Genomic DNA, 23884 nt, shown 5'->3' with positions numbered 1-23884 from the left:
GAGTTGTCCATTTACGGGAAGGGTACCCTAATAACGAAGTTTAACGCAACAACGTGAATTGTTTTTAGAATATTTTCAAAGATGTAGAAATAAATAATCCACAATAACTATCTACAAGGATATTTATTTAAACTTTAAGAAAGATAAAAATATTTAAAAAAAGTTTGATATAAATACATAATTTTAGATGTAGCAACAGATAAATAAATATAGTTTTTTTACTAGCATAGATACTCAAGTTAGACATATGATACCGAATAGCTGCTTTCAGTTTTTAGTTGGTTTTAATTATTAGGTTCACATTCCCTTACACCAACCTATCATTTGATCAGGAACGTGGTTAATACCTTCTTGAAAGTAAACCTCCCAGGATTCAAAGAATAAAAAAGCAATGCATACCTGTAAGTCATGAGGACCTATGGAGTTAATTATTCACAATTTATCAGCTATCAAGTGTCTGAATAAATGTTTCATTTATATGAACACTTTTGTTCTCTTTTTTATCCCAGCTGTGTTAAATACAGTCTTGAAATTGATAAGAAAAATTAAAGAAATTTTCAATGGGGAAGAAGCATTGAGAGCATTTCAGATGTCATTTCAACTTGAGGGGTCTTATAATCTATGTGGTCCAGATGAAAAGATCGAAAGATGCCGCTGTCTGAATAATTTCAGGAAAGCAGTATCATTTTCTCTCCTTTCTTTACAAGGATAAGGCAAGGTGACAGAGGAGAAAGATTGATTGTTTAGTAGTGAAATAGCTTAACAATACTTTTAGTTATGGATAAGGCAAAAACTTTACATGCTTTAAAAATAATGAAAAGTCGCATTTTTTCCCTTGCAATTTAAAGCAGAAATAGTTTGTTTTTTTCTGATTTAGAAAATGTAGTGTCTGGTTTGAAGAGATAGAAAATAACGTTTCAAGGCCAAAATGACTGTCCACATACGGATATGTGAGTGTCCGCTTTGCGGAGAATGTACATAATGGTTTATTAATAGAAGATTCCCGGGCAATTACAAATATGTCTGTATTGAGAGGCGTCTGTTTTGCAGGAGTGTCCATAACTGGAGGTTTCACTGTATATATATACTCACACACACATATATATCCAGAGATTCAAATTTAATCTTTTGTTATTGCCCCTTATCATCTTATTTGCAAATAAAAAAAAATGTGAAACAATTAAGAAACAAGAGGGCTTTTCAGTACTTTAAAGACAAGCACTTGAATGCATCAGGAGAATTTCATGTGTGTGATTAGTATCATTTTGTAGCATTTTGTGACTTAGTTCAGTGAAGAATATTGTTTGACTTTCATTGTAACTTTCCAGGTAATAAAAGAAGAAAAACTTTTTAAAACCTACTTTTTTATATAAGACTTTTGTAATTTAATGATGACAACCAGTTTCGCTATTCATTAATTTTCATGAATACATTTTTCATGAATTTTTATTGTCTTTTATGTTTGAATAGCCTATTCATTTTTCATTTTATTTGTCTATAAAATATAAAAACTATGTCTATATTTATATTTTAATAAAATATATTTATTTTAACACAAAGATTGTTTGTGGAGCAGATACCTAAGCATCCAGAATATCGGACTTTAACTGACAAGGATAAATTTGAGACTACAAAGGTAAATTTATCTTATGTTGCATTTATTTTAAAAACCATTCCACTTAGAAACATTCCTTTTTTTTTACCACTTAAAAATTAAAGTTTAGACAGGATATCATTTTGCAGGTATTTTTATGAGATATAATTTATAAACCTACATTCCCTGGAATAAAACAGCTGCTGATAAATTTCATTTAATTTAGTTGTTAGAAGTTTTACTATCGTTATTTTTTTTTTTTAAAAAAGAAGGTGCATGTTTGAGCTACTTTTCTTATTCCTTCATCTAAATTGAAGATTTTTAGCATTATTCATCAATATCCATATTAGCCTTATACGAAGTATATGTATTATATGAAGTATATCCATTAAAAAAAATATTATCAAAATACATGTTTCTTTAACAAATAAGTTATTAAAAGTTCCGTTTTTTTTTGAATAAGTAAACTATCCAAAGATAATGTGAAATTATTGCTAAATCGTTTATTGCTAAATTGAAAATTTTAATAACTTTGGTATTTCGGTAAAATTTGCATTTTATCAGCAATTAGCATACAATATTGTATATAATTACTCTACAAATATTTAGATGATTATTGCTCACAATTATACAAATTACAGAATAACCATACTAATATTTTATGAATTCCAACTTTTTTACCTCTGAGGTTTTTTAAGAATTTTTAACCCAGCCAATTTAAATTAGATTATTGCCTTACAAGAAAAATCAATTTACTCAACATAGGAGAAACTCTATTTCATTGCAAAACTTTTGCCATAACCACTTCTTGTAAATGTGATTTCTATAAAGTTTTACAAAAGAAATCTTGTTTGGGTGAAATTAGATTTTTTAAAATTTGATGTATGCCTGTTTGAATCCTTGTTTGTGAAATGCTTGCTGTTTGAAAAATATTTAACCACAATGCTTTAATGAATTAAAAACTTGTAAAATAAACTATGAACATACACATTTTTTTTGTTGACAAAATGCAATAAGGCGCGTTGCCTAGTGCATGAACCAATGATGCTATAATCTAAGTTTGTTCTTTTAAATAAAGGTATAATATAGAAAAGATTAAAAATCAGATCAATTTGTTTAGTTTTCCTTTTTTTTTGTAATAAAAGTACTCACATTATGTTAATAATCTCTACATTATAATGCAATTCTATGAAGCACAATTCTCCATAGATCATATTGATTTTGCAGATATATACAATGAAAATCATATTGAAGACATTTCTGATAGTGGTCATGAGCCATACTATTCACTGTCTGCAAGAAAAATTATTTGCTAAGTGTAATCACGATCTCTAAAGCAAATCAACATTGATAAATTTTTGATGTTAGTTCTAATCTTCTTGATTATATAATTTTAGTTTTTTTTCCATGCAAATATGAAATACTTCAGTGGACATGTTTTAAATAATTTGAATTAAACTAAAAATTCTTTAAAAACGTTCAAATGTTATATTTTCCAGATATATGTAGCAATAGTTAATTGTTTAGCTTAATGTTGATACATGAAATGATCTAGTTAACAACAAAATTTTGTATGATGTAAAGCCTCGTGTTCCAAAGTTTGCATTATAAAGGTAGTCTAATGCATCTTCAAATGTACTGTTTAAATTGGTTTAGAGTTCAAACTGCACCATATTCCATTGTTCCTTGGAATTAATATTTATGTTTCAGATTAATTGTTGTTCATTTAAGTTAGGGGTGTACAGTCCGCAAAAAAAAAAAAACGAATCACCCTGAATAACTTTCGTTCTAATGATCGGATTTTCACGAACTAAGTGTCAATCTTAATGGTTCCTGGGGGTGACCTCAAATATGTTAATTAATTAGTGCTAACTATTAATTAAGTTACGAAATCAGACACAAAAACGTACTTTCTCTGAATAAACATATAATTTTTTTTACATATTTGGAATCTAGACCCTTGAATTAGTGGGGGTAGACAAAATTTAAAAAAAATTGGGTGGTAAATTGGGCCGCAATAAAGGTTTATATATTTGGCGATAGTCCAGAAAACCGCCAAAAAAAGTCGCCTGCGCAAATAAATATTTTAAGATAACCCATTGACTAATTCAAAAGAGGAGTGCTTAATTTTACTAGGTTGCTACGCAACCAAACTCTGATAGTAAAAAAATTGAAATAATGTTCAGTGATTGCTCGGAGGGGCTTAATTTATTGTTAATAGAAAATATCTCGAAGTTTCCAGGCCATAAAAAATTTTTTTAGGGGATTTCTGTCCAAAAAGCAAAAAAAATATTATTTTAATCTCCTTTGAAAAGTAAATTTGAATCGATTTATAAATTATTTATGATAGTTTTTAGAATTTAAATACATGAACTTTTTATCTGATATTATTTAGATTACACTGTTTTTACTATATTTATTCGAGGATTTTATACTAAAATATAATGAGCATAACTTATTATAGCTATATACGAAATTTTAGGGATAATCATTTTTACAGTTTTAATCGAGTCTTCTAGGCAAGAAAGTTTGAAGAAAAAAAAAGTGCTTGAAAAATAAAATGTAGATTATATAATAATTCTAATGCACAAGGCTTTCTATAATTTACGATATTTCTTTTTTCTATAACTCAAGGAATTGCTGAATGTTTAGTGGCATTTTAAAAAGATTGAAATATGTTATGTTTAAGAATAAGATATTGAAATAATATGTTGCAAATTGTAGGATTCATTGTTTAAAAAATCGCTTCATTCTACTTGATATTTAGGTTACATCGTTTCCTTTGGATAAAGATGATTAGCAAATAGCAACCTCATGTTTCGATACATTCTGAAACTTATACGTTCGCAAATTCACCATAAAATGTCGCACAGCATATTCTTCAATTACGATAAGCTACATTTACCACCAAATACTGCTAATATGGTTATTTTTGCTTTCTTATATATATCTGATGATCTCTTTTTAAACAGAGCTCGTAAGATCCTTAAGATACTGAAATGGGGGCACAAAACCTTAAGAGATTAAATATTTAATTTCATTAACTCAAAATATCTGGTGTCAAAATGTTAATTTTTAAGTTAAATATAACTTTTACAATATTGATGTTCTTACATTTTTAAAGATCACATGAATCCTGATAAAATATTAAAATGCATATGTTTACTTTAACTAGTGTAAAATCCTTATCAAAATAATGATCAAGATCCAAATGTAAAACAGTATAATTGACGATAAAAACTCAACTGGCTTCAAAACATATGAAGAGGGAAGTAAAAGTCGATATGTTTCGAGTTTTCAAATATAATCGCCCATTCTCAAGACTTGTCGGGCTTGGATAACTTGTGACTTTTATTATTGGACGCTCAAAGCATGTCTATTTTTATTATCATTTATTATTTTTTTTAATCAATGAAGTTTTTATATTTTCGATTCAGTTTCTTGGGATTATCCATTTAGTTACACAACATATTAAATTATTTCACTTGATATTAAAATAAGTTTTACATATGTTATAGGCACAGGTTCTTAGATTGAAAAAATAATAATTCACTACTTTGTAAAAAAATTAATGCAGTAAAAAAATTTTTTTTTCTTTTGCTGCAAGCCTTAACATTTTAGTTTAAGGTCATAAAAAAATTCCGTTTACAATTGAAATTTCAAAAGTCGAATGTGAAAATGGAATGTCCCCTAGTACCAGGAATCGAAATTAAATAGTAACAAGGACAACTTTTTTAAACAAGTTAGCGTTTCCGTCCTACTCGAAGTTGTTTGAAAAGGTATTTTTTATATATCGATTCCAAAGTTTATTCTACATATATTTCAGGGTATACTTTCGGAGTATTTCGATCGGGTTTATTTTTACACCCTTATTTGCTTAAAATTATTAAATAATTTACTTAAAATAAATTATTCAAGCTACATGATTTAATGCATTTATAGTATAATAATAAACGGAGCTTCCGACGCATATCCTTAACCTTAATACCGCTATCATTAAATAAATGGAATAAGCTTAGATAAATAATAAAAGTTAATTTTTCCCTCGTGTAATTTTCAAGGAATAATATGTTTCGATCAAACAGATTTCATTCTGGAAATAGCGAAATAATTGAGTAGGTCCCTTGGAGCAATATCATTCTTATCCTCTTTTGACGAAATATAGGAAAAATTAGTTTTCACAGTTTCTGTAAAAAGTATGTTAGCCTACTTGCCACGTTTTTTTAAAATTTTTTTTTTATTAAAATAAGGTCGGAAATTGTGTATTGTGTGCACAGCTTCGGAATCCTTACAGATTTCAATTTTATTATTTCCTGAATAACAAAATAAGGCATTTTCCTGATAACAAATTATACTACAATAATATCTTGGAAATCATGCTAAAGTAAAAAATTAAACTAAATAGTTTAGTATATTATCAGAAAAAAAATCTACTTGGTATCATAAAGAGTAAAAGATATAATGAAATAATTAGTGAATCACACGTGGTCAGATAATTAAAAATTTAATTTCACAACTAAGATAGTAGGACGACATTTAAGATACTGAGATATTTTAAGACACTAAAAAAATTCGCTACGTATTCCACAGCTTTTTATGTTCGGTATCTTTATCCTCTTTGTAGTGACTTATAAAACATCAACACTATTTTAGACAATCTAAGTTGAAGTCACAAGAAACAAAAAAAAAAGACAATCAATAATTTATATTCTTTTTTAAAAAAAAAATAGTATGCTAAACAAATAATCAGCTGTTTTGCATTAAATAATTTTAAACTGCTGAATGTTTTTAATTTCTTAACAAGGTTTTATTCTTAGCTAGCAGACAATAATTCTTTAAAAAAACTTGACTATAATTTGAAAAGGAAACCTAAATTAAGGAAAATCTAAATTAAAGTTCTAAAAAAATTATTTGTATATTAATGAAGAAATAATAAACGTAAAATGGAAAAGAATAAGAATTTTAAAATGTTAAAATTTTATTAAATAGTTGGTAAAATAGTTCTGCGATACACTTCCGGAAATTTCTTTTAAGATTAGGATGATATAGGGTAAACCAACAAATGAAGGAGCATTTCATAGATATTTCTTAGAAATAAGATTTTAAACGTTTTAATTTAGATTGATTGGTAAGAGTAGCTTACTACCTAACAATAGGAAGTCCTCTAACAATGCATTTAGTTATCTGGTCTTTGAGTCTTCTCTGGAAAAAGTTTTGAATTTGTTAATATCTGGTCAACGCCTTGTTTCTTCGACAAAATTATAAGGTCAGTGGTTGTTGTTATCCGTTTAAACTACAATTAATTCCATATAATAATGCTTTTTCTTTTCATTGTGAAAAAAAGAATTCAAAATATGGTCATTGAAGTTACGTTTTATTTATTTTAAGCATCATAACATAAGCAAGTACTGAGATTAGGGGGTGTTTATTAACTGGATTACAGAGCGATGAAAAACCAATGTATAAACAAGTGTTCCTTTACTGAGATTTTTTCAAGTTAATGAAAATGAAAGAAAAATTTTAATTTTCTTGTACCTTTTGTCATATTATAAATCAAAATTATGTTAAAAATAAAAAAAACAACTTCTAACCAGTGAAGGAACAGGCATGTTCCTTCACTGAGAATAGATTTCCCAGTGAATGAATAGTATGTGTGAAATATGATTTTACTTGGATAATTAGTAGTTCAGCGACATAGAGGACTCCTAAAATTCAGTTAAATGTTGTATGAATAGTTCCTATAACTATTTCATTTAAATATGCAAATTTAATTGCTAAATTTATTTAAAGAATTATAATAATAATTTATTTATTATTTATCTTCATAAATGTAGTGATTAGTTATTACATCATACCTTAGACTCCTTAATAAAATATGTTTATTAACTAAATATAACAACTAAATATAATAATAAAAGCTTGAATGGAATCTTTGCAGGATTTTGTGCCAATAATTAGCTAAATTATTATCCTATTGCCGTCTTTATTGTCCTAACGGGAACTGGTAGGAAAAATCCATTTAAAGACAATTATCTAGGTGAAAAATGGGTGAAGTTTTTTTTAAGGTGACATCCACCGATAACTCAGTGCAATGCGAAGATAATTTCAAAAGGCAAAACTTCCCTTTGAGAATAATATTCGAAATACTGGTTTTTAGAACTTCAGAGAATCTTTAGGAGGGAAGTAGCCATGGCATCTTTTTATAAAGTGATTGCATTTACAATGCGAATGAAACAAGAGTTGAATACTGCCCTTAAACGGGAAAAATCTGCGGCCTTAAAAATTATAAGGATTTATATTCTAAAGTACCTAGGAAAGAAAAAGTACCTCCATTGGTAGTTTTTCCTTACAGAAGAATTCATTGAGATGTTACAGAATCAGTCCCTGCTACATATTTCATTGGAAAAAGCTATTCATGAAATGAAACGATGACCACAGCAACATTTTACAAATATATTGCAAATGTTTCTACCCATGGCTAATTAAAAATGCAATCAAATTCCTAATTTTGCTTCTTCTGGATAGGTATAAATCTCATATCAATTTGAAACTGAGCAAGTTTTGTTCCTCAAAAAAAATTTTCTGGTTTAGTTTTCTACGTAATTCTTGGAAATCTCGTTAGATCTTGAAAACAAAAGAATTGTAAAACAATATGTCTAGAAAATTTTACATCCATTTTTAAATAAGATTTGAGGCATCAACTGATGAAGTTAAAATGCTTTTATGAAATGCGATATTTTTTCATTCGATGTAGAAAACGTTGACTGTAACAAGTGCATGCAAAACAGACACCAAGAATTAATGAGCAAGACAACTTATCAACAAAACACATGCTTCGAGAGTAACGATGCGCTATTTCTTCAGAAGCTTGAGAAGGAAATCTCACAAGTTATGTTGCAAATTTTTAAAGGAACATTGACAGAAAAGTTTAATCTCCCAAATATCCAATAGCCTGTGCTTTTCTCAATATTGAAGAATTTATTTCAAAAAGAACAATTGTATAATCAAATTTTGGCTCTGAAGCTGAGACAACTAACATTAATAATGAAAGTATCTTGAAAACTGATTTTGAGATAAGTCCTCTTGAGGCATTGTTAGTTGCAAAAACGATTGGTTTCATAAGTAACTACTAGATATAAGTCAATGAGAGATGGGTTTTACTCAAACTTCGAAACTCCTTTTTCTCATTTATTATCCAGTGAGGAATTCTGGAAATGGAACTGGAAAATCAAAAGGAATTTCGAAGATACATTTACATTGGCCAAAATTTTGGAAAAAAGAGGAAGGTTAAATCAAAAGAAAAAGAAATAAATTACTCATGACGAAGAGAAAAAAAATACTTAAAAAGATTTTAAAAAAAAAGCTTAAAAAATATGAGGAAAAGATTAAACAAAAAATGATCGAATTATAATAATAATAAAAACATCATCAGATTACACAATGATAAACATTCATAATTTAGAACGGACTATTAAACTGTGAGAAAAAAATGAAAAACATTTTTTTAAAATTATGTATTCAAACATATTTTACTTTCCATTCCATGACTGAAAAAAAAGTAACATTTTCTACATTAACTATGGATATATGTCGTAATTCCAAGAAAAATCTAGTTTTTAGACATTTGTGTGGCCTATGGGTTCCTAACGAGCATCAAACATTATCAAAATTAAGTGTTCATTCTCTGGAAAATTTAGTGTTTATTCACTGGTAAGAACTGTTCCTTCACTTGGTCATCTTACTACTTATTATTTAAACCACCAAAAGCTTAAAACAATATTATGTAAGTTATCTAACTTTTTTTACATAATTTGCATTTAATAACAAATATGTCGACACCATCATTTAGCTAAAATTACAAATTTTGAAATTTTTATAAATTTTTTTTAAAGGCAAGCTAAGCTTAAGTGTTCCTTCATTGTTTAGTTTACCCTATAAGATGTTGAGAAATTTGCGATGTTGTGAGAGATGTTTAAAAATGTTGACTACGTATTTTTATTAATATTTATAAAATATATATTCAAGAAATTGATAAATATATTATTCCAAATCTATGCATACGTATGTATATTATTGAAATTGTATCAGTTATTGAAAAACAAAATAAAAAAAAAAAAAATAATCACATTAAATAAGCACAATCTGGTGTATTCTATCAGAAGCACGCTTTTTTAAAACTAGGCATTTGTTGAGTAAAGTGTTTTTTATTCAAAATTCTCTACTAAATTGCAAATAAATTATTAAATGACTAAAAAAGAAACATCGTATTTTATAGTGTGAAAGAAATAAAAATAAAAAGATTAGCAAACGATTATTAGCGAAAAAAATATGAATGAAATTTTACGCTACGCGCGAGAAGTCAAGTTCCTCCCAAGTTTATCACATTTTAATATTAATCGCCCCAATTAGTTATTTCTTTATTGTCGCCAAATTATTTTTTTAAAAATAATTAATTTTAATTTTTCTCAGCTTCTAATAAATAAAAACAGTTGAAACTTTAGATTTTTCAATTGAAAAATATGTAAATTAATATGGTATAAAAAAATTCATACCTTATAATTCAAAATTTTTTCATCCTCACTTTAATTAAATAATAAAAAATAATAAATAATTATTAAAAAATTTTTTTGCATGAAATTATCTTTGGGTAAATGAGTTTTATGAGTGGGTGCAATTTTTTTTGAATTGCTTCATTAGTTTTGAAAATATGACTGAAAACGCAAAAAGCGAAATTAACATTAAGGGGTACGAACTTTGAATCGCTCTCCTGACCAAACTATGGGGACCACATTTCCCAGATTGCGGCTACCCCCTATATTTTGAAGATAAGAAATCCAAATATGTAAAAAAAAATACATGTTTATTCAGAGAAAGTACGTTTTTGTGTCTGATTTCGTAACTTAATTAATAGTTAGCACTAATTAATTAGCATATTTGAGGTCACCCCCAGGAACCATTAAGATTGACACTTAGTTCGTGAAAATCCGATCATTAGAACGAAAGTTATTCAGGGTGATTCGTTTTTTTTTTGCGGACTGTACAACCTTTTTGAGTGAAGGGCAACTTGCACAGCAGGTTGGCTAATGAAGGGCCGCACATGTATTTAGACATGTTAATGACAAATGTTGTAATATTTATTTAAACATTAGCATTCCATTTTTTTATCAATAAACTTAGTAATATCAATAACTTAGTAGTATAGTGACTCATTCAAAAATAAAAAAACGTATACTTTTTTTTTACAAAAAAAACCCTACTATTTTTATCATATGAACAATAGATTTATCAAAATAAATAAACATTGAAAAAAAGAAATGTTTTTTTTTATCATATCATGCAATACGAAAATTTATTTTAGAATTAAATTCTAATAAATAAGAAAAAACTGCAATGCCCACAGAATGAAAGTAGGAAAAAGTTTAGTCATAATTAAGTAATATAAATTCAAATTAAATATTTTAATTAAAGAAAATTTATAGGTTTTAAACAAAAGCCTAAAATAAAAACAAAACTGTGATAGTTCAAAATAAAATTCAATGCTTATTTTGTAATGTACTTTATTATTTTGTTTTATTAATTATTAGATTTTTTTATAGTGTAAACATTTCCCTTTTTTTTATCGAAAAAGATCACTTAAGCAGCAAAAAATTGAAATCTAAACTACAAACAGTGACCAGTTTAAAAATTCACGTTTTCTGCCATTTTATGAATTTCTCAAGTTGCAATAACATTGCATTTAAATTAGGGAGGAATGTAACGAGTATTTGGCTCTTCTGTGAAAAATTCAGTTGGTTGAATGATCAGTCAAATATTCGGCAGAATTTTTTTAGAAATGTATTTTTCTAAGTTTTTTTTATCTTTGAATTTTTATAGATATTACTTTTTAAAAAAAAAAAAGATTATAATCAGACAAGTCAAGTTTGTCATTTTTTCGATACTTTGAGAATTGAGAAGGATTTTTTTTCTTCCATTTTTTGCTGTTTTTATTATAACACAGCATTTTATCAGAAGGTCTCATACTATTAATTTATTATCACTCTTTTCCTGTACTGTAACATAAATAACCCGTAACATAGAAAAGTGTGATTTTCAGTATTAAAGTTTTGTTTCAGGAACTAAGAAAAATTTGTTTTTTCTGTTTTTCTTTTTTTAGGCATTTTTATTAGGACTCAGCATTTTTTTTAAAAATAAGGTTACTAGTAAAATTTATTTTATAGCAATATTTTTTATTCTAAAATTATGGCAATGAGAAAATTTTAAATTGAGATTTTCGGCATAAGATTTTCATTTAAAAAATGAAGAACGTTTTTTCTATCTTTTTATTTTCTTTAAATAAAAAAAAAACTTTTTTTAAACATTTTCATTATAACGCAGTAATTTTTAATAGCATTTCTGTTGACTTAATTCTTTTTTCTTGACTTTTTCTGGTATATGAAAAACTGAGATGTTCAGCTTTAAAAAAATTTATCAAAAATTAAGATTGATTTTTATGTTCTCTGTTTCGCTTTTCAACATTTTCAAAAACGTTCTTGATTGACCTTATTTTTTAGTGTTAATTTATGAATCCGTTTTTCCAGGAAATATTATTCTGAGCATTGAAATTTTAGTTTCAGTGTTGCTATGCTGCTTAAAGATTTTGCTATTTGACCCCAAGTGTACGGCATTCAGTCGATTTTTTCATCTTTTATTGCCGAATATTTAGTTTTTGATCAAATCACAATTCATTACGTTGAGGAAATAAAAACGAGGGAAAAATAACTAGGATTTACGATAAAATTGTACCAAAATAGCGTATCAAAAAGTGATTATTTAATTGCGCGATTAACAATCACGTGTCGTAATAACATCATAGTTAAATAAAGGGATCATCAAAATTATGTGGAAAAGTATAGAAATAATTGGGAAAAAATATATTTATGCTGAACTCAGCACGAATAAAGCGTGTCAAATGCATGATTTAAAATTTGCATGTCATAATAGAATAATTGGAATTTTTTATAATACGTTGGAATGCATAGCAATAACTGCCAAAAAAAATTGTTGAAAAAAAAAGAAAGGATTGCAAAAAAAGATAAAAAATCACTTAGATTTAAGATGAAATCGTCACAAATAAAGTGCACAAAAAGTGATTATTTAAATTTGCGATCTGAAACTCGCGTCGTAATAAAAATGCGGGATTTTCAAAATCATGTAGAAAAGCGGAAATAACTGATTTTAGGAAAATCATTTATATTTACGATAAAATCGACTTAAGGAAAGTGCGTTAAACATACATTTGTACATTTACTAAATCTGTTAAAATTGATTGTGTCAAAACGTGATGACTTAAAAGTGCGATTAAAAATTGCCATTTTTTAAATTTTTTTATTGTGTTTAGAAGCTATTGCGGGCCGCACTTCAGTAGTCGAAGGGCTGTATTTGGCCCGCGGGCGTGTATGCACCTTTTTGGGCAAAATCAATGGACAAATTATTTAATTGAACACTAGCTATTTTTTCATGAAATTTGTAATATGTTTTTTTATTTACTGAACTTTCAACTCTTTTTCATCATGAAAACATAGGCTTAATCTTAAAGGGAATAATTACACATTTTCAAAAATTCAAAATGAATAAAATTAGTAAAAAATATACATCACAGTGTTAATAAATTTTTTTTCACTGAAATGGTGTTTGTACGCAAACTTGACCGGAAATGAGTTAAAGCAATCAGATAATAGAACCTGAACATGCATAAATCGCAAAATTTTACACTGAAATAAATTTTTTTAGATTGAATTCAGCTTTAGTTACTTTTTTTCTGTAGTGAAGCTAATCTTTAAGGTAGATATAAAAAAATTAATGAAAATTTTTTGTTTGATGTATTGAATATGACAACCAATTTTTAAATCAAAATATATTTTTAGAAATATAAAGAGATGTTTTCAAAATTAAAGGAGTGTGAAGTATGATTAGAAAATGTTAAAGATAAGCAAATAATGCTTAAAAAATTTAAGTTTTTTCCCCAGAAATTTAAATTTTAGTTAAAACACCCCTTTTGACTTTCTCTTAGATCAATTGTTTGTGTTTGTAAACTTAAGAGTTAAAAGAAAAGTTTTAAATACGTTTGTAAAAAAAGTTAAATAAAAGAATAATAGTTTAAACTCACTCTTTTTGTATTATATTTAGAGAAGTATTTCACTGCATTCCTGTTTACAATTTTTGGATTTTAAGTTTCAATAGTTTTCTACATTTTTTGTAATAATTATATTTGTGAATTTTGTAAAAATGTTCTAAACATGTCGTGGAGTGACTCTTCAAAGGTAGTAGTAGTAGTAGTTCATTAGTAGAATATTTGCAGAAAATCTTTATTATTATTTAATAACAAATGTATGGTATATTGCACATTTACAACATCATGAGTATGCTAAGCATGTTCTGTTGAATTCAATTTAGTTCTTATTCTTTGTGCAACCCACATTTATCGCATTTAAAATGCATGCTGCCTTTCCAGCTAAATGGCTGGACATTTGAACACAATTTCTAAATAGCAGAAACAGTCAGTCTGTCTTACAGGTTATGGAAACGGATTTTACACACTCTCTGTAATTCCTTATTGAGACCCGAAGGCCATCTGTTGGACATTAGATGAACATTTTCAAATTCAAGAGAATTGATTCAAATATGATACACAATGAACAAAATAATTGTTTCATTTATATTCATAGGTATTGAAATCAGTGTTATAAATTTACATAAAATGATGGGTTAAAAACTTTAAAATGCTTTAAAATATAATTAAAATAAGTTGTGGTAGGATGTAATTGCTTTATAACTAATAGATAAGAAGTCAAGTGTCTACTGATAGGGACAACTTTTTATTTTATCTTATATCAAAGAGGCTGCAATTTATTGTTAATTAACTGTTGATTAGTCAAGATCTTAAACTACTTCCTTCTATTCTATTGAAAGTAGAATTTCTTAAAGTTCTTGAATTATCATTGATAAAAGTAATGTAAATCTAGAGGGTCAGACTCAGTAGCCACTTCAACATTCCAACATTCTTCAATTAATTAGACATGAAAAAATTATTTGTAGATATTTTGTAAATTGTAGGTTTGATGAAAAAATCCTTCCATCGCAAATGTTGAAGGGATTGATTCACTTTGACAAGAAGAACTGTTAGACCAATTACCATGGATTTTCCATAACGTAATTTTACCTCTTACTATGAACTAATTTTTATCTCTCCAGCAATTTTTTTACTGATACGGTACAATTTTAAAATGAAAAAAAAATAATAAGGTTTTTTTATTCCTTCTAATTTAAAAAATTTTAATTTTAAAAAAAATATGCAAAACACTTTTAATCCACTATTGAAAGATCACAATAAAAAACATTATTGAGCCAGGCATGCACATTTATTCTTATTGCGATTCTTTCCTATGACTGAAAGAATTCACAGGTTACCTCAAACTATTTATTCAAATGCACTCTGTGCATTGTATCTTTTTGCTAAGTGGCAAACACACGAATAGATTCTTTTATCTACAGAAGAGAAAACTCAAAAGTATATTTTAAGTATTATATTTTGCGGATTTTGAGTTGCGATTATTTTTATTTTGTGAATTTTTAATTTTTTAAAATTTGTTTGTGCTGGTTTTAGAAAATAACATTTCACATTATTGAGATGGTGTATTTATTAGTTATTGTATATTATTGAATCGAGGTTATATATTATTGATTTCTAAAATTATGTAAAAATAACCATTCATTATGTAACAAATGACAGTGCTTTCAAAAACTTAGACTCATATCATGAAGAATATCTATGCCTTGTCAATTCAAAGAAATGAGAAAATATTACTTATTTGTACTTTTTCCTAACTTTGTCATTTGAGTAGTTGAATGATTGTTCTGGTAACTGAATCTTCTTTTTTTTAAATTATTTTAAATACAAAATGAAAATTTAAGATTCCTATTTTTATGTCTTTTTTGTAGTGTATATCATTGAGTAATATTTAAAAAAAATATTAGATTTGTCAAAATGTATATTTATTATGTAACTGCTAAAAATATTCATGATTATTATTGAAAAACGTTGACAATTGGTTTGAGTCACTGATAATTAAAGTTGTAGCTTTAAAGAGCACAATTAATTGCAGTTACATTTCATTCTATAATCATGCTAGATGTGAGAACTGAATAAAATAAAATATAAGGCATAAAAAAACAGTGTAAAAATAAATTATTTAGCATTTTCTGTAGTTTAAAAAATGCTTTTCTTTTATCTTTACTTCAACGTTCCTTTTTAACAAATTAAAACTGTTATAAAATTAAGTTATCTGTAGTCAACATTCACAATTTTAATCTAGTTATGTTATATTTTGGCAGGTTATTTATTTTCTGGCTTGAGACTGTGAAGAGTTTTAGACAGTTTAGAAGATCCTTGCCGAAGGTGGGTTTTTTTCCCCTCTATCTTTTGTGATTTTATCACATTAGCCTTTTTCCCTCAAAAAATATTTTACTCATTTTCATTTTCTAAAATGATGAAGCATGCACTTATTAATTGGATATGCTGAAAAATCTGAAAGTTTTGTTGTTTCAATTTATACCAAAAATTTTTTGTATTTATTTATTTTTACCTAGCTCAGTCAATGTAACTTTGAAATATTTAATTAAAAAAGTATTTTGAGACTTTTTAGAACCTGGAGTAGTGTTTAAAAATGAATTGTTTTGTTGGAAGTTTACACTAAGTGTCATAAATCATAAATAAAAAGTTATAATTTTTAAAAAAAAGCCAAACTTGCTGACAGTAATGATGAAAAAATCACTTTGTTTCATTGAAAAAAAACTGATAGATAGCGGTTACAATTACAAAATTATTGGTTCAAAAGAACCCTTTAGCAAATGTTTGATATATATTTCTTTATTGCAGATAGCTGTACAGTAATCTGCCAGATAGTTGAAACGTTCATATTATATGGGTACATCATTTTAATAATCTATATGTATTAAAAAATTCTGAAAATCAAGAATTTTTTAACTGTAATGATTTTTATATGCAAAATCAGAGCAGCCTACTTTAGTAGTAAAATATTAATTTGTAACCCTTTCATTCATTAACCAATGATTCAGCTGTAAAATTTCTTAATGTGACTTAGAGAGTTTGATATCTATGTTAAAGTGTAAGGGTTTATACTAATAAATGAACGAAATAGAATTTTAGGTGAAAAAAAGGGGTTTTACTTCTACATTCTATATGGAATGTAGTGCTTTGCTAATTACTTTCATTACATACTCGGTTAGAATACTACTGGATTTGGTAAAAGAAAAAAAAATGGGGTAAAAGTCTGGTGCATGATTCAATATTAAATCTTGTTATTCTAAAAGGTGAAGTGCTTCCATAAATAAAAAATAAAAAAATTTATGTGCTGGTTTGTTGAAGTATACAGCTGAAAGTGGTTCAGATAATCTATATACAACTCTATGACTTTTATGTGATTTTTAAATCTTTGCAGCTTGTTGTAAGACAGATGAATGTCATGCCATGGATTATGGATTTTTCTGTTCTTGATAGAGGCTGGAGAGATCTTGCAAAATCAAAGTTTAGATTAAAAAAAGACAGGCAGATAGATTTGATCTGTGAATCTGCTATTAAAGCTAGTCGTTCAACATTATCAAGTAACAATGCTCTACAAGACACTGCTGTTACAGTAAGTGTCTATAGTAATCAATTGCTGACATGCTAATTCTTTTATTTTTGCTGTTTGTTAAAATCAATTGCATGTTTATTTTTATTAAAATATTGCTTCAAAATATTTTTAGGTTCCACATCACACTTCAGGATGCTTTTCGCTGATATTTCTTAGCATGGGTATAAAGTAAGAAGGATGCCAAAATCTTTTTTGTGTCAACATGTGTGTCCACAAATGGGTAGACGCTGAATACCCAATTTCAATTGAACGTCTTCAAGTATAGTAGTTTTCATTAATATTTGTATTTTATAAGCTATAAGTTTTTTATATGTGGCTCACTTTATTTCACTAGTAGTATGCCTTATTATATCTTACTTATTACTGAAACAAAATTCTCACTGGTCAAGAAAGATCTAGAATTGCCAGAAATATTTATTTTTGATAAAGTCATGAAAAATTGCTTCTTTTTCAAAACATCGAAAGATCTTACAACCAATCTGGAAAATAAACATTCTTAGAATTCACTGTTGTCATAAGTAGCTAATGAGGTTTGAAATAAATATACATGTATTATCATTGTAATAAATCTAACAGCAACCATTGTAATAATTTTTCTAGTCAAACATTCCTTTGCAAAATGGTTGTTTTATTTTTTTAAATTCAATCAAATTAGATTATAGGTTTGTGCAAATATATTTTTTTGCAACTTATTCAAATTCCTTGCTAGATTTAATTGTTACTCTGCAATACTTTTCACTAAGCTGGCAATCAATATATATATATATAATAACAGGGCTACATCCCTGTTATCATAGGTTATGTTTAGCTCAAATAATTCAGTCGTGAACCAATTATTCCTTCATTAGTTTTATTTACAGGTAGGCTGATGGCTGTAACATTTCACATCCACTCTCCACAAGGGAGGGGGTAGACAAAACTCCGGATAGTTTCGGCAGATCTTACATGGAACACATAATACAGTAAGGGTTATGCAAAAACCATTGCTCTTGCATTATATGCTTACAGAAAATAAGGTAAAAAGCCTCAGTCTTTGTTTACCTTGTAACCCTCTGCATTAAGGAAAATCATTTAATTGCTTCCTAATATGGAAGTGAAAGAGGGAAAGATTCTAAAAATAACTCCTTTGAAATATAAATCTAATTATTATTCAATGGTATGTAGAAATAGAATATCTCTACACCCAAAATAGAATATCTCCACACCCATTCTTTACCAAAGACATTTTATGAAAAGAGTTTTAATGCTTTTATTAATACAGAAGTATTTATAATTTTTGTATTATATATCTATATACACTGACGCCTGGTGGCTGAGCAGTAGCGCTTCGCGTTGTTGTGCCACAGGTCCCTGGTTCGATCCTCGGGAAGGGCAAGGTCGACTCAGCCTTTCATCCCTTCACTGGGTCGATAAATGAGTACCAAGCATGCTTGGGAACTAAACACTAGGAGTTTCGCGTTCGGCTGACCACCTACCCGGAACATCTGCTCCTGCACCCCAGAGCCCAATGCTCAAGAAAACTGAGATGGGCACAGTAGGCCTTGGCCCTCTATGGGCTGTCGCGCTGCTGAGTTTAGTTTACACTGGTGGACAAAATTAAGAGATGGAGGACATTTTCCCAAATATCTCAAAAAATACTGAATATAAATAAATGAAATTTGGTATGGATATAGCTTATTCCATGATAATATGCAAAACAAAAATGAAAGTGCCATTCACTGGCAAGACCTCTTTCCAATAAATCCAATGTAGTCTGAACTTAAGGATAAAAGATGACAATAAAAGTGAGGCTTGTACAGTGTGTGTTGCCTCTAGTATGGTGTATGGTCACCCCTGACAGTAAATAACTATTGTCCTCCCAAAACTATACCTTCCATTTTCTAAGTTTTGATCCTTTAGACTTAACGGGAAGACTCTATGTGACCCTCATGAAAGATCAAGACTGGCTGTCAAAAATTTATTTAATGAAATGTTCGTCAATATTTTAAAGTCTCTACTTTGTATTAATTTTTGAGGTGTCAAAAAATTAAAGACTGTCTATAATCAGTTATCATAAAGTATTGAAACAATAGGAATATCAAAACAGATTTTATTGGGTTGCTTCTAAATTAATTTTGTTTTCTCCTAACCCGAGCAGGCCTGATCTATTAATGTTTTGGCCCTGTCAATGACATCCTGGTTGTTATTATGCTATTACAATATGTTAATAAATTTGAGATTATATATATTTCAATTTTGTGTTAACTCATAACTTTAATGGACAATTCTTACAAAAAAAACACAGAAAGGAATTACTTGTATCATTTAGGGTGGGCCTAGAAATAGGAGGGCTATAGGCTTGGGCCGCTCAGGCCTTCTGATAAGTCAGACACCGAACAGGATACTTAATTTTAATTATGTTTTTTCACACCAACTTTACACCTAAACCCTATAATCATTATATATTTTAACAGCCAGAGATAGTAACTCTTCCTTGTGAGAAAGTTCGATTAATTTGACTCAGTAGTTTTTGGTTGGTGCCCTTACAAGTGCGGGAAGTGAAAAGCAAAATTGTCTGTATATTTTAATTTTTTATTATGGAAAAAAATACTGTTTGAGTATGAAAAAATTTATCCAATGTGTATGGAGAAGATTTTTTGGCATTACACCAGTGCCAAGGCTAGTTTGCAATATTTTTATTCGGCAAAATTTCAAGTAAGATGCAGGAAGAGGTCCCTTTTGCCAGTTTAAGCTGATGAAGGCACAATAAAAGACATTAATTGATGCAAACCACTGAATAACAACTTGTGAGATTGCTGAAAGATTACATTTTTTGAAATTGAGTGTTTATGATGATTTGAAAAGCCTAAAGATTTATCTTAAAGCTTGACATACGGGTTTTTCATGTTTTCTTGGAAAGTAGTTTTTGCCATCGCTTTGACACCTGAAATTTGTTTCGCAAACATGAAGAAAATCATCCATTTTTAAGTGCATCACTAGGAACATGAAATGGATTGTGTACAATAATGTTCCAGTCTCTACAAAATGTTTTAGATGATTAAACCTTTACTTCAAATAAGAAAATTAAGTATCACTTGGATCAGTTTTTTACCAGTAAAAAATAAATATTATGTGTGCATAGAATCATGCTATTGTTGGCAAAAGGTATTGAACTAAAATGATTTAAAAAAAAATTTATAAATGATTTTCAAAAATATTTATTCACTATTAATTAATTGGTGGACAATTAATCTATTTTTGCTTCATAGCATGGACATTTCTTTAACATACACGTTTTCAGATTTTCAGTTACAAATCATTTATCACACAAAAGTTATTCCAATGATTTCCTTTATTGAAAGTAAACGTAAAATGTAAACTACTTTTCTTGTAGCTGTTATTTTAAAAATTTAAACAATGGTGCATCAAACTATGAGATTTTGTTTGATACCTCAATTTTAGTAAATAAATAAAGAAAATAAACGAATGGAACTGTGTGACAAATTTTATTTATGTGTAACCATAATTTAAGTTACATATTTTAAATTATAATTTAAAGAACTTTTGTCATTTATTTTTAAAAAGCTATCTTATTTTTATCTGCCCTCTCCCAATGAAATATTATCCGTGTTGCTCGATGAAAATGAGAGGGGATGTTGTTTATAGGTCATAGAATTTTATTAAAAAACTATCTGTTTCAGAGACTAAATTTTGAAAAGAAGCATAAAATTTTTAACGAAATGAAAATTTTGAGGTTACATAAATTTTGCAAAGAAAATGTATAATTCTAAAAACAAATAAATTATCCACTTTTTTCAAAGATTTTTTTTACTTTCAAATGTGTCTCATAAAATAATTTTTTGATAAACAGATTTACAACATCGAATTACTGTTTTTCATAGAATCAACCTCTCTTTTTTTAGTAATTTATAAAATAGGACCCTCCTGTGTTTTTCTCATTTTGTAATAATTATGAAGCAACAATACTGTGAATTCTGTTTTTTATTTAATTACTTAAATCAGGTTGGAAGATTAGACAAAATAATGATAGGTGGATAGTCAAAAACCCTTTGAATGTAGTAATCATTGATAAAGAAAAGACAGTAGGAAGAAGTGAATTTTTATTTCTGTCTAAAAATAACCTTTTAAAGAACATTAACTTTAGATTAAGATAAAAGATACAAAAATTTGAAGAAAAAAGATTATGCCAGAAAACTGAGATAAAAACACATATATTGCTAGTTTTGATGTAATAAATGTGTGTTCAGTTATATACTTAGATTATTTTATGAGTAAATAAACCCTTGGTGTATGTGCATATTAGAGTTGAGGAAGTTTTAAATGTTGACTTACTGACCTCTTGGTAGACACTCTAACTAAATGTATCATTAAGAATTAATCTTCTCTGTTGTGGGATTAAAGAAAAATTATATGATTATAGTCATTACATTTTTCGCTGCTAAGTTTCCAGTGCAATAATGTTTCTTATTCAAACTTTTTATTCTTTCACAGGAATGGACACCAGATGAATGTATACCAGAATTTTTTTTCCAATCCTTTGATTTTTTTTAATTCTATTCATTCAGACTTAAATGGCCTTGGTATTCCATGGTGGTGTGATAGTCCAGATGATTTTGTGGCAAAGTATAGAAATGCTTTAAAAGTTCTCGTGTATCTGATCGACTATACACTGGATTGATTTAACTTTTGGTTATATTCTTAACATTTCTCTTTTAAACAAATGGATTTATGTTTTTGGTGTGTTGAAAATCGTATTCATTTTCTATACTCTGATTTTCAAGTAGCTTCTAGACTAGTCATTATCCATATATATAGGTTTTTCAGGTAAAAATTAAAATAAATAATGTGAGAGTACTAATTTTAACCACAAATAATTTTTTTAAAAATTGTTTGCTGCTCTTTTTCTCAAAAAAAAAATAAATAAATGAAATCGGAAAAAAGATTTAACTTTATAAAAGCAGAGGTAAAATTTTTACTGATATTATAAACTTTTTGTAACCAATAAAAAAAATTTTTTTAAAAGCATTCTAGAAAATTTTTCAACCATGATTTAAAAAAAAAAATTTCTATTGTTGGGTTATTAATTTTAAAAGGGTAACTTAAATATCCTTACATACTGTTGCAAGAAATCTGGGTTTGTAAGCACTAACAACTCAAACAGTGAAAATTATACAATCTTAATTAAGACTTAGAGACTTTGAATTGTCTAAATTTTTCATGTGATCAACATTTGCTTAACATATTATGTTACATATTACATTACTTTTTACGTTTTATAAACATATTAAGTTACTTTTTTGAAAAAAATCCCATTTTTTTAATATTTAAATATCATTTTTAAATTTATTTTTCGTATGAATTTTGACCTTTTACTTTAAACTGCATACATCGTAATCCTATGAGACAGATGAGACAAGCTTTTTTGAAAATGTTTATTTTTTAATCTCATTTCTCATTGGTGGGGTCAAAAAAAAGTTTTACATAATATTGCTTAGATGTATCATAATGGTTATTTCTTATTAATTTGCTCTATGAGGCAAATAATGAAAGAAGTTGCTCTTTAAAATAAAAGTATTGAAACTTTAATTCCTAAAAGTTGTATGTTTGTAAGGAAACGAAGGAAGGGGACAAATAAATCCTTTTAAGATTAAAAAAAAAATAGAAATTAAGGGAAATAATGTATACATTTACTAAGTATTTCAAGATGATATTAGTATAGAAAACATAGAAAGGAAGAACTAAATTCTTGAAAATAGATTATGACTTAGTGCAGTAATATTGTAAAATAATATAGTACCTAATATAGTAATATTATAAAAATTTCCAAGCTGCTGTTATTTTTAATATGCAGAAATCGTAAAAATACGAGGGGGGAGTGTAGTAAGCTGGAAAGTAATCAACATGTATAACCTCATTCTTGAGAATTGCATGTATTTTTTTTATTTGGAACCTATCTTTATTTTTTTAATTATAAAATAATAAAATATATTTTTCGTATCATTTAAATAATTTTTTCCATTCCAATGACAGTGCAAACCCACTTGCAGAAAAATAAGTTAGTTTGCTTTTATTAGTTGTGCTAAAGCATTCAAAACAAATCTTTGAGAGAAAAAAAATTAAAATAATTTTTGGTAAAAGCAAAATATGGATTGAGCTAATTTTCATTTAAATTTAGGTCTATATAGTTTTAAAGTTATCTTCAAATCTGATAGTGAGCTTTAAATGGATGTATTAATTCGTCACTCAACCTGACTGCCTTGAATTCTTGGTTTTATGAACAATCAATGAGCACTGCTTTATACATATTCAGAAGTCCAGCATAGACACAATCTTGGAATTTCCAGATAATTAGTTTTTAACTATAGCAGTAAATATTAAAAACAAAGTATTCTTATTTTGGTTTTATTAACGTTTTAAAATAGGTAATTTTTTTGTTAGGAGCAATGAACTTAATACAGTTAAAAAAATCAAATATGCTTTAAAAATATTTGTTCCATAGGTAATCAAATTTATTTTCTTCATGCGATTTTTCAGACCTCATAACAAGTTGTCTTGAAAATATGACAATATAAAATAATATAAAATAATATCAAACACT

General features: G+C 27.4%; 1 protein-coding gene across 24 annotated transcripts in view; it reads left to right on the top strand.

The window, feature by feature from the left end:
- Nucleotides 1-23884, top strand: part of LOC147802053 (STAM-binding protein-like) — a 41172-nt gene that overhangs the window by 4878 nt on the left and 12410 nt on the right. For 10 of the 24 annotated variants that reach the window (XM_087154901.1, XM_087154902.1, XM_087154900.1 and 7 more), the window contains exons 3-5: nucleotides 1561-1636; nucleotides 17092-17286; nucleotides 17399-17545. In XM_087154901.1, the coding sequence (XP_087011027.1) occupies nucleotides 1561-1636; nucleotides 17092-17286; nucleotides 17399-17458 (331 nt within the window). In that variant the 3' untranslated portion in view covers nucleotides 17459-17545. Of the gene's footprint in view, nucleotides 1-1560; nucleotides 1637-15964; nucleotides 16029-17091; nucleotides 17287-17398; nucleotides 17546-21777; nucleotides 21976-23884 lie in introns of all 24 variants that reach the window. The other 14 variants (XM_087154906.1, XM_087154905.1, XM_087154897.1 and 11 more) reach the window with 5 other exon arrangements.

Source organism: Parasteatoda tepidariorum, chromosome 11, assembly GCF_982258835.1.
Source record: "Parasteatoda tepidariorum strain Cologne lab strain chromosome 11, Ptep-v5.0, whole genome shotgun sequence".
NCBI classification, from domain to species: Eukaryota; Metazoa; Arthropoda; class Arachnida; order Araneae; family Theridiidae; genus Parasteatoda; species Parasteatoda tepidariorum.
The sequence above is the reverse complement of the archived record's forward strand: the minus strand, read 5'-3'. Positions and strand labels throughout refer to the sequence as shown.